Source organism: Ornithodoros turicata, chromosome 8 (genome assembly GCF_037126465.1).
Source record: "Ornithodoros turicata isolate Travis chromosome 8, ASM3712646v1, whole genome shotgun sequence".
NCBI classification, from domain to species: domain Eukaryota; kingdom Metazoa; phylum Arthropoda; class Arachnida; order Ixodida; family Argasidae; genus Ornithodoros; species Ornithodoros turicata.
In genome coordinates, this window is record NC_088208.1 from 18,705,741 (window position 1) to 18,718,160 (window position 12,420).

At 48.8% G+C, this 12,420-nt stretch overlaps 1 protein-coding gene across 1 annotated transcript in view; it reads right to left on the reverse strand.

Moving 5' to 3' along the window:
• Positions 1-12,420, reverse strand: part of LOC135366026 (corticotropin-releasing factor receptor 1-like) — a 248,136-nt gene that overhangs the window by 24,576 nt on the left and 211,140 nt on the right. The window contains exons 5-6 of the mRNA XM_064598679.1: positions 8,230-8,359; positions 5,904-6,060 (exon numbers count right to left, since the gene is read on the reverse strand). Of these exons, the coding sequence (XP_064454749.1) occupies positions 5,904-6,060; positions 8,230-8,359 (287 nt within the window). The remainder of the gene's footprint in view (positions 1-5,903; positions 6,061-8,229; positions 8,360-12,420) is intronic.

A 12,420-nucleotide genomic window follows, 5' to 3' on the forward strand; every position in this document is an offset into this window, starting at 1 on the left:
TGCCACGAGAGCTGTTGACGCGATGCCGCGTGGCTCGACACCAAAGCACGGCAGCCCAGTCGTCGTAACCATTCGGAGGTGACTCATCGCGTACCTACACCTAAGATTCCGGAGCTGTAGCGCCGGATATTCATTCGCGCTTGCGGTTTGCTGCGTGCAACTAGTGCGCACTGCAAACGTAGTGCGCGTGTGATATCTAAATTGAACGCATTTCTTTTCCAGTTCGACGTTGTAACTGTTTAGATTAGATAGAATAATTAGAATTAGATTTAGATAGAATAAGACTCACATTCATCTAGCCCATTTCCGCAAGTGAAAAAAAAAAACATACGTGGTACTCTTGGTCGTAATTGGTGAGGAGAGCGCGACGTCAAAATGACGTAAAGTTAGAGCGCGGGGCGGGGCTAGGAAGCGAAAGAGTGCAGTGAATATTTTCATCCACATGCAAGCGCCTTTTGGTTTTGAGCGCTAGCAATTGCGAGTAATTGCCTAAGTTGCAGTAATATAACACACAGAAATGGGGACTTTGTATACCTGTTTACGACCCCTTTAAGTAGGCGAGTAAAATGCACCACGAGAAGTAGTAATTCATCCCACAGAGTCAGAGGGTAAAGTGGGGTAAGATGAGACAGAAATTTGCAACTGAATGTGAAATTTTTATTTTTCGTGTTAAAAAAACAAACAAAACAAACTAGCCACGGGCACATTCTAAGGGGTCTAGAGCTTCCGACCTATAAATACAGAACGCACGTAGCCGGTCTAAAATAATAAACGCAGAACAAGAAAAAAAAAAACACATTGTCTCATCTTGCCCCAACCCTCGGGGCAAGGCGAAACATCGCGTGGGGCAAGATTAGAAACTTCGTGGTAATGAGCTATACAAATTAGTTTTTGCAATCTTAGCAGACAAAGTAAAAGCTCGTGGACCCCTACGCCACCCCCTTGAGCCTACCACACATATGCTGTGTCATAAAGACACACAGAACCCGGTGCTACTTTGCTCCACCGTCCTTTGTGAACTAGGCACCACCAGTACACTCTTAAAAATGAACTTCACCACACAGCACGCTTTTAGCCAACCATCATCCCGAATGACAACGTTCTCGCCCCCGACTTGTTGAAAACGAGAGGTGGAGCCTATTTTGTGCAATTATGTACGGCATAAAATAGGCTCCGCCTCTCGTTTGCAACGAATCGGGGGCGAGAACGTTGTCATTCGGGATGATGGTTGGCTAGGAGCGTGCTATGTGCTAAGTTCATTTTTAAGAGTGTATGATGTGCCGCTGGTCGCTTGCTTTTGCGTTCTCCTCTACTTCGCTTGAAATATCATCTTGCCCAAAGGTGATCGTCAGGCCCCCGTCCGTGCTCTCTCTGCAGACAAGACAAGATCACAGTGGCTGCATGACATTACACCCTACTCTCTGCCCCCCGCAGTGGATCCTTCTCTTTCACTGTCGCTTCCTCATCGTCTTCCGCGACACTACGCATCCCTGCTTCACCGCATACGGCTGAATGTTGCATTTACACCAGTTATGAGGCAGCGTCTTGGCCGTGCGCCCTCGGACCTTTGTGCAGCATGCAGTGTGCGTGCAGAACTGCACCACCTACTTATAGACTGCCCGGACTACCAGCGGGAGCGTGCGATCTTGCAGCACGAACTGCATGCGATCGATCATCGCCCATTTACCATAGGCAAGGTGCTGGGCCCAGCTGGGTCCAGTCCAGCTCATACACGCCAAGGTCTGCGTCACCTTTGGGACTTCCTGTCATCAACAGGCCTCTCCACCCTGCTTTGATTACCGGAACCCTTATCATATCCATCATCATCTCCCATCACGTACAAGTGGCACTGGGGCAGCCCATATCAGCATCGTATCTCTATTTGTGTGTGTGTGTGTTGAAATATCCTAGGAAACAGGAAAATTTGCTGGAAAATCCTATGCAATATGCAAAAATAAATATCTAAAGAAAAGCATAAAGCCGCCTAGTAGTTGACTTATCCGTTTCTAAGTTACATTACATTTAAATTACATCCAAGTTAAATTACACTAAATTGTCGCGCCTTGCCCCGTGCATATCATCGGATGCATTATTTTTTTTTTCTGTTCAATACCGGATAACCAAGAGTGCCCATGTCTTGCATATATGTGCATGAATAAATAAAGAAATAGGATGTGGACTTCCATTGGAAGAATAAGCCTGCGAAACGCTGCTGCACAAATAACAGGAAAAAGAACTACAGAAAATCGTGCCTTTTTTGGCGGGTCTCTACATTACAGGCAGAAGAAACCAATTTCTTTCTCTTCAACACGTACACTAATCCGAATAGTTCTCACATGCACTAAAGCGGACATGCAGAGCGACCCATGAGTAAAGTTTCAACTGCATGGAGTAACGCGTCCCCATCCACACTGAATATCGTACACCCAGAGGATGTTCGTTGTTGTTGGTGTCTCTGAGACAGGCGGCGTGAAGCAAAAAACAAAAACAAAAAATCCTGCGAAAAAAAAAATCCTGAAAAAAAAATCCGGTACCATCCTGTGACCTTCCGCTGACGACATACCGTCCGCGCTCTCTGATTGGTTCAGAGAAACGTCGTCTGCTAGTCAGCTGTTCAGGGCTCTGAAGAAGCATTGCACACAGGGAAACCCCGGCCGGACAATGAAATCCTCTATGCGCACGGTCACCCTTTCAATCCCTAATCCCAGCTCTGGTGGGACAGGGTTACCGACTGCAAAAAGAGAAAGCCCTCACACACAAAAAGAAAAAGGCAGGCGCTGACGTGGACTGACCGCGCTGCCGTCATCGGTCGTCCTTCTCCTCCTGGTTACACCTCGCGTGCTGTGTCCAGAGTGAACGCGGTTGTATTTGTGCACGTTCTTTTTTTTTGGGGGGGGGAGAGGGGGTTGCACGAATCAAAACCTCTTGTGCTATTCGGCAAATTGGCGCATATACTTTCATCAGATGTCTTAAATTGAAAATATTTTGGATGGCCCTCTGTACTCCTTTAACGCCTACATAATCGCGCTGCGAATGTTCCAGAAAAGAGAAATGGGCCGCGAACTTGCGACATAAAAGGCTAACTTTGTGTTCATTGTCGTGCGACGTGGTTTGCGCTTCAGCTGTGACGTGTTTGTGAGTACAGAACCGTCGTTTGTGTGACCCGAAATGCCCGTTAGCTGTCAATTCTGCAATTTTTTAAAGTGTAGTTGCTAATGGAGCATCTTGTTCTTCCAGTGTTCCAGCATCTTCCAGTGTTCCATCCTGTTCCGCAAATGTCAATTTGCCGCGTCTGAGATGTACATCGCCGCATAAAGAGCCGGGTCCTCCAATCCTCGATAGAAAAGCAATGCTCTTGCATTGTCCCGCGGATGACGCCATGTAAGACGGCGCCTTTCGACTCGTTTCATGCTGCTGCCTCATGCATATTTAAATATTGAAATTGAAGTTTTGTGCAGCTGGCACTGATGTACCCCCGTAAGAAACGAAATACTAATAAGGCGTCTTGGTTAGTCATTTAGTTATGATAATTCATCGACTCTTGCTTTCTATGCGGTAAAAAGTCCTCTTAGTGTGTCCTTGCGATGAAAGTCCCCATTAAATATATTTAAAAAAATCATCCTAAAAATAAAAGTCGTCCTTTGTGTGCTTTGCAGCATCATAGTCGCTGAAAGCTTTCACTACGTCAGCAATGTAGGAGATGTCCTTCGAGAATGCTCAATTATTTTGGAGCATCTTTTTTTTTACTGAGTGTGTTTCACGGAATGTCGCAGAAGCGTCGCTTTTGTGGAGGCATCCACCAGGAAAACGACAGCGGAATCCCGCGGGACACGGGACAGGAGAAGACACAAGACACTCGTCGCTTAAAGAGCTGGCCTTAGTCAGGAGCCTCAGTGACCTCGGGACTTGTACCGACCCGCACGGCTGTTGCTTCATTTTTGTGGAACCGTTTTGTATAGTACAGGTTGGGACAAAAGTTTACGGAACACGCGAGCGGCGTATATTTTCTTCGGTGCGACACCCTAGCGGCTGGCGGAAGCGGGTGAGTTCACTGTTTCGGAGGGGTGGAAGCGTGCGCTGTTAGCGACACACAGCGGTAGCTTCCAGTTCCCGGACACACCCGAGCGACACCGGAACCCCCACTGTGTGTCGCTAACAGCGCAAGGCTTCCACCCCTCCGAAGCAGTGAACTCACCCGCTTCCGCCAGCCGCTAGGGTGTCGCACCGAAGAAAATATACGCCGCTCGCGTGTTCCGTAAACTTTTGTCCCAACCTGTACGACTGCTACGCTCGCCCAGCAAACAAGATCGGCGATCCAGATGGTTTCACCGACGTCTCCCAGATACCACTGCGGATGAATGCAGGAAGTGTGTGATGTAGGAACAATTTGGCAGCGTCAGCTGTATAGCGGAGACTTTCCCCGAAATCGCGTCGAGGCGTCGTCGGCGTTCGCATGTCCGCACAAAAACGATGACAGGGGAAGGTACTATCACAGGAGCGCGTGAGCGAGAAGGACGAACACAGCGGGGAAAGACACGTGATTTATGTTATTTGTACAATTTTACAGCGCTAGCTGTATACGGTGGAGACGTTCCCGAGGTCGCGTCGGCGTCGTCGGTATTTGCGCGCGCGCAGAAAACACTTTCGCGGACGAATTTCGTCGACTGCAAAAGCACCACCCACGCACCATCATTACTCAGTGCGTGGAACAACAAGTCAAGCCCCACTCGTTGACTCTCACAGCCGCTCCGTACAGCTCCACGCAGACGACGTTGCACACGACTATGTCATCCGTAACACATCAATTCTGTGTCTTTCCGAGACGTGGATGAAGACGGAGAGACCGATACAAGTCGACGGCTTCAAGTGGTGCTGCGGGGCGCGTCGCAGTGGGAAGGGCAACCGAGCGGCCGGAGCTGCCTTTTACCTGCGTGCCGGAGTACTGGCTACACCACTTGAAGCGACGTCGGAGAAATTTGTGCCGTGCGGCTTCCCACAGGGCTCGTTGTGGCCGTGTGTGGTTACTTCTCGTCTCGCGCCGCGGCGGAACGCAACCGTGACTTTATCGTGTATGTACTCGCACCTTCTCGCACGCACAAGCTTGTTGTCGTGGGAGACGTCAACGTGGACGTTTCACTGTCCAAGAACACCACTTTGCTAAGTGATATGCCTGAACAACTGGACCTGCCGCGTTGCACCGACATCCGCTAACCCACGAGTAGACGTGGCTCATGCATAGACTTGGTGTTCCAGAACAGCCCCTCGTTCAGGACACCACTGACCTCCCCAACCATCTCGGCGAACACAGATCAATACTCATCACGCTTAAATAAATTTGTCTACGCACTTTCATCCGGCCTCATTTCACCACACGCACAGCCGACGCTCAATTTCGCGTTACACCAGTCGTAACCGTCCTGTAAGTTTTTCTCCTCGATATCTCAGATAATGTGTGACAATCAGTTTTCCATAGTACCCGCAAAACTTCATAGTTTCGGATTCTCCAAGAGTAGGTGACGTCATCGGCGTTTACATGACGTCACCCGCTGGCCCGTCTGTCTCCTTGCAACATCGTACGTCTCCTGTATCCGCCCAAGGATGGATGAAAAAAAAATAGATGGGACCTCAAAACTTCTTAAAGTGCCACTACAGACTCAAAAATGCAACGTGCGACGTGCGAAGCATTTGTTACAGTAACCTACTTCTTGGGCTTTCTGCGTTTACGTGTTGCGTTTACGTGTTGCGTTTACGTGTTGCGTTTACGTGTTGCGTTTACGTGTTGCGTTTACGTGTTGCGTTTACGTGTTGCGTTTACGTGTTGCGTTTACGTGTTGCGTTTACGTGCTGCGTTTACGTGCTGCGTTTACGTGCTGCTGTTACGTGCTGCTTTGAAGTGTACATACCCCATCCTATAAGGTAGTAGAGCTTAAAGGGCGCATCCTGCTGGAACACGGACGTGGTTATCCGCGAATGCAACAGAAGTCCCTCCACAAACATCCAGTTGATGGAAGCCATGGCGGCATAGAGCTTCAGGGACACAACCCCCTTGCACAACCAGTCCTGGAACAGATTACGACGTCTATCAGTAATAGAAACAGTGCTCCATAATGAATGTTTTTACAACGACTGAAGCAGAAGGAGAAAGCATTTTCCCGGGACCTTGTTCAAAAACTCGTGTTTTCACAACAGCGACGTCCTCAGGGAAGATTCTAGTGGAAGAAAAAGCAAAGAACTACTCACGGAGCCGAAGTTCCGCCTCATGTGAGGTTGAGCATCCATACGGTGCCGGAATATATCGCACTTAGTGTACTTAGCAGACGACACTTAGCAGATGACACCGTCAGCGTCTTTTCCTGTCGTCTGCTACGGAATATCTTGCGGCTGTGTCGCAGGATATTCCCCACGGTCACCTCAAGACGTTGAACGCTCGCGCTCACGTGACAAAAAAAAACAAAAAAAAAACTATGATTTTTTTAAATTTTCCGCTGGAATATTCTGGGGAATGTCGCTCGTGTGAATACACGGTATATGCGGTTTCACTGCTTCTGGTTGACCCCCTAGCTATGGGGTAGCGTTCCACTCCTAGAGTGGAAAACCTCCCCACGTCATCATCAGAATATATGTTGTTGTTGTTGCTTCCGGTTTGGTGCCAAAACGACATCCGGTTTCGCAGCAAACACGCTCTGCGCCAGCCACTGTGCCGATTGATACATTATCGCTTCTAATTCGAGGAGAGAGAGTGTCGTAGACGCCTTTTCGTGGCAATTCAGATTGCCACAAAAACCTGAACGCCTCCTATTTTCGAGAAATCAGGAAAGCGAAAGATATAATTCTACATGGCGGCTGGTTTCGAGCGTCCTTAGTCGCGGAAGGACCGGAAGTCTTCGTGGCACCGGAAGCTGTCGCGGGGGCTTGTTTCTGTTTACCCGAGAATGTCATGTATAGAGGAAATTGAGGTCGTTACAAAGAAGGGCCAATAGTCGGGACACGCAGCGCAGTAAAAATGAATGAATCAATCAATAAATAAAATACAGTGAAAGTGGCCGCTTCCTTTCATTCTCGTTTTTATGTTTCTATTTATTTTTTTAAAGTGGAACTTCTTTTTCCGTTTCGCGCCAATGTGCATCCCTCAACACACTGCAAGAAAAAAACAAGGGATCTTTCCCTGGGCACCACTCTGGCAGCATGAGTTGACATTTGTACTCATGTCGTTAACGTGTTGCTCCATGGAAAACGTGGCAGCCCTGTACTAGAAACACAGAACTTCGCCAAACGCGTTCGCAGCCAATCATCGTCTTGAGTGATATGATTATCTTCCTTGATTCGTTGAAAATAGGTGGCGTATTGCCCTTTGGGGACGCCTTGCATTCATGGTAATGATACGCACGTTCACCCCAATTTCTTCCTGGAAAATCAAACGTGATAATACAAGGAAAAAAAAAACAAATAAAAAGATTTCATATTATAAATTAGTCTTCCAATTTCATATTAGAAGTAAATTATAATTAATCATTATAATTCATTACAAACGCCGTCGGCGAACGCGCGGTTACACGAATTTTCGGAAGTTGCGAAACTGCATAGTTTCGGATTCACAAAGAATAGGCTGACGTCGCCGTGGGCTCTGGCGTCTGTCCCTTAGCAACAGCGCGCGTCTCCGCCCTCCGGCTCATGTTGAAAGACTGCGAGCAGTTGTGGTGAGGAGACTGAAATCGCCCCTTCCAGGAGCAATGTTGCCAGACGCGTTGATAGGCTGGGCACCTCATGGTGTCACCATTTCTCAAAAACCGTCACAACTATAATTTAATTTTATGATACTGCCGCGTCACGCAAAAAAAAAAAAGAAAGAAAGAAAGAAAATTTGAGACAGCTTGAGACATGCAGATCGCAATTACAAATTCAACACGGTTCCGAAGACAGTACAGTGAACCCTCGTTAATATGACCCCCGATAATCTGACATACGCGCTTTACGACCATACACCTGGGGCACAATGCAGTGAAACCTCTGCAAATCCCCCCGTTAATATGACAATTCCGCATTATGACCAAAATTTTCGGGAACGACCATGGTCATAATAACGAGGGTTCACTGCATATACTTTAGCGACTCGCAGCCGCGTGAGACTTATGCAGGTCACAGACGTGTGCCAAAGGGTTAAATGATAAAATCCAATTCTTGCGAAAGGAGAGAGATGACAAATGCTGCAAGTAAACGAGGGGAACTAACCACGTCTCTGTAGGTAGTCCACGTTGGCCCCAAGACAGCTGGAAAGGAAACCACCACTAACATGACAGAGTGGATGATGAGAGAGATGACCAGGTTCTTGTGCACTCGCAGTCTGGAACATTGCAAGGATCTGAAACAACAGGGGCGGAGAAAAGAACACTCGTAGGTTAGGACAGGAACTGTCATACCAATAGTCGATACAAGGCTCGCTTTCCACGCGCATGTCTAGTCAGAATGCTTTGTCATACCAGAATGCAGAAGAATAACTTCCTTTTTCACAAGTATCTCTCCCATACCACACTCTAAGAAAAAAAGGAGTACTTTTACTCCTTTTGGGGACTAAATGCGTTGCCACAAAAAATAGTCCCTTTCGGGAGTAAATGCACGGGAGTAAATGAATGTGACAGAGTGGAGACTGCATTTCACGCGCTGTTGTAAGACTCCCAAGTACATAATTCGTGGGCATGCATGAAAATACCTTGAAGCAAACCGTCAACCGTGATTTATCGAGTGATATAAAATCTTGCGCCATACATAGGGCACAATTTGCGAAGAAAGCTGCTCTGTTTCTTACTTTGTGTGGCTGGAAAATTGCTACGTTGTCTGAGTTATACAGCCTTATGTCGTTCAAATTGACCAAGGGCACATATTTACGTAGACTGTTGCATTCAGGAGACCATTCGCGAAGTTTAATGACAATTTGCAATCCTGGGGAGTAAATGTCGGGACTAAATGTCGGGTTAGGGGACTAAAAGCGGGAGTAATTGCAGACTACGGGAGTAGAAGCTGCAATTACTCCCCGTTTTACTCATTTTTTTGTTAGAGTGCACCTACAAACTGCGCACTGCGTGAATGAGTGGGAGGCGCTCATTACTGAGTTTCGCAAAGAAAACATTTTCTAAAGCAGGGCGCCGTCGCCATTTTGGGACCTTCAGTGGACACCTTTAGAGAAAGATCTGCCACCGCACTCTAAGAAAAAAAGGAGTAAAACGGGGAGTAATCGCAGCTTCTACTCCCCTAGTCTGCAATTACTCTCCATTTTAGTCCCCTTACCCGACATTTAGTCCCGACATTTATTCCCCGGGACTGCAAATTGTCACTGAACTTCGCGAATGGTCTCCTGAACAACAGTTTACGTAAATATGTGCCCTTGGTCAATTTGAACGGCATAAGGCGGTATAACTCAGCCAACTTAGCAATTTTCCACTGACACAGAGTAAGAAAGAGTTAGCGCTTCTTTCTTCGCAAATTGTGCACTATGTACGGCGCAAGATTTTATAGGAGTCGATATATCACGGTTGACGGTTTGCTTCAAAGTAGTTTCATGCATGCACACGAATTATGTACTTGGGACTCTTACAACAGCGCGTGAAATGCAGTCTCCACTCTGTATAGCATTCATTTATACTCCCGTGCATTTACTCCCGAAAGGGACTATTTTTTGTGGCAATGCATTTAGTCCCCAAAAGGAGTAGAAGTACTCTTTTTTGTGTGTGTGTATAAGTAATAGCATCGTTTGCCACTTCCAGAAGCTGAGTCGTCTGCTCCCGGTCAGCTCTGTGCGCGAGCTGCGTTTGCCTTGTCTGGTGCCATCGGATGTGTAGGCGTCGCTAGAGTCACTAAATAGACCCTGAGCCACGCCGGTGAGCGAGCCCGCCATCTTGGATCCGACGCCGCTGCGTTGCCTAGCAATGGGACGCAATTTTTCCCCTTCTCCGCCTCAGAACAGCGCGTAGTCCAGCCAGCTCGCAACCGAGGAAACCGGTTTTGGATGGAGGGGACTCGACATGGGGACGGCGCGTTCTGGGAATGAGAGACCACGTGACAAGATCGGCTTAATCGCGGGCGCCGAACGGCGGTCCAGACGCGGAAAAGGAATGCGATACTGTGTACCCCTATTTAGTGACTCTAGACGTCGCCAGCGTTAACCGCAACGGCTGATCGTGTGGGTCGTAAAGACACCAGCGCCGCCAAGGGTTGACCGGCTGGGTTCGAGAGACTGGGTTCCGGCGTACAAGCGCTTTCTGGCGACATCAACGCTCGCGTCCTCTTGAAACTACCGAGTGCCGCTGTGGCGGATTCGGCGTATCTGTAATCGACATGCTGACGCTGGAAGTGGTAGTAAACAGCTATCGCAGGTGACGCCCCATGTGCCCGACGTGCTAAGGCGTGAGGGGGGGTGTTTCCGTGCAGGCCGGTGTGACTGCATGGGTACCCATTGGAAGCAGGGGCTATGACCCAAGGATAGAAGTCGGTGGTATGTTGCGACTATCATGGTCTTTAGGCCGCCATATAATAATACTTCGCCAGAACTTCTAGCGCCGTCTTACTGTCCGTGAACACGGCCCACGCGCGAGGCCCTGATCCCGCAATGTGGTTGAACGCGGTCAGTATGGCGAAGAGCTCGGACGACGTAGATGACGTTTCGTAGGGAAGTTTCTCGCTACTTCAAGGTTTTCATGTGGGATATCAAAGGCGACTGCTGATCCGCCTTGAGACACTGATCCATCGGTGTACACAGGGAGTCGTTGAGAGTAAGCTGAGCTGAGGTACTCCAGCGTAAGTTGATGAGCAACAACGGGAGGTGCAGAGTTTTTCTTCAGAAGACCATGAATGTGGTCACATACAGGAGGCCTGCGAAGAGTTCACATTGGCGGAGCATAGGAACGCACTGATGGTGTGGTGGGGACGCACACTTTCAGGCAGTCAACAGCAATACCAAAGCTCGAGTCAGGACAATCAATATCGATGAGCCGAAGAAAATGGTAGGGGTACTGTGTGGTTCCGCGTATAAATCCAGAGTGCTTCAAGGTCTGGCAAGACGCCTGCTGGCGTTTCGCGTGCCTCTGCAAGGACAAAGTAAGTCTCTGTCGTTCTGCGAACTCTCAAACAGACGCGGAGGCTTCGGGCCTGACTACTGAGAAGCTCACGCTCTCCGGATATGCTGAGGCCATGTAGGATAGGCAAGCTGTACCGCAATGTGCCCAGAATCAACGCTGTGTGCACGTGACGGAGGTCAGCGTATGAGGGGCCCCACGACGATCCAGCAATACAACATAGAGCATTTACGATACCGCCTGTCTTGGTGGCTATAATTTTTACGTGGCGGGACCACGTCATGCCTTGGTCTAATGTCACACCAAGGTACTTGCAATGAGGCGCAAAGTCCAGCGATGCCCCACTGACGAGCAATGGATACTTTTCGAATGAGTGTCGGGTGAATACCATGGCAACGGTCTTAACAGGGGAGGCCGATAAGCCTCGGTCGGCAAGGCATTCTACAATAGAATCCAAAGCGCATTGTAACCGACGTTGGACAGTGTCTCCACGGGTGGCAGAGGTCCATATGCAGATGTCGTCTGCGTACAGAGTGATGCGGGTATGATCACGAAGCTGGACGGGAAGCGATGCCATTATAACATTAAAGACGAGAGGGCTCAATGCACTTCACTGTGGAACACCACGATGAACGGAATAGACAGCGGTGTCACCTGCCGTGGTGCGCACGAAGATGTGTCGGTCAGAGAGAAAGGCTTGGATCCATGAGACTGCGCAACCTCCTACTTCAGCTTCTTGTAGCGTCGCGACGATGACACTGTGCAACACGTTGTCATACGCTTTCTCTACGTCGAGAAAAACAGCACCGGCGGGTTTGCCTTCAGCCTCAGCTTGTTGCACTTCAGCGATGAGATCGAGTACGTTGTCAATTGCTGAACGCCCCTGACGAAAGCCTGCCATGACCTCAGGAAAAAAGTGCGCGCTTTCCAGGTACCAGTTCAAGCGGCGGAAAACCATGCGTTCCATTGTCTTCGCAACGCAGCTTGTGAGGGCAATCAGGCGAAAGGAACCGATATTATGCGGCGACCTGCCTGGTTTGAGAAGAGGAACAACCATTGCAGTTTTCCATCCGCGTGGAACTTCACCTGTACGCCAGGTTCTGTTGAAGAGCCTCAAGAGGAGCCGACGCCCACATAAGGAGATATTCCGGAGGGCTTTGTGCGTCACCTGGTCAGCTCCAGGGGGTTAGTATGCGTCCTGGGACGACTTCAGGGGGAGCTGTGCCGACACCCGTTCCCTTTGTGTCGGTGGTGTAGAGTTCACAATTTCTGTGCAGCTATTGGCATAGGCGTATTGGCATTGACGCGTACCGATGCGCGTTATACATTGGACATTTTCCAAATTCCACTAATT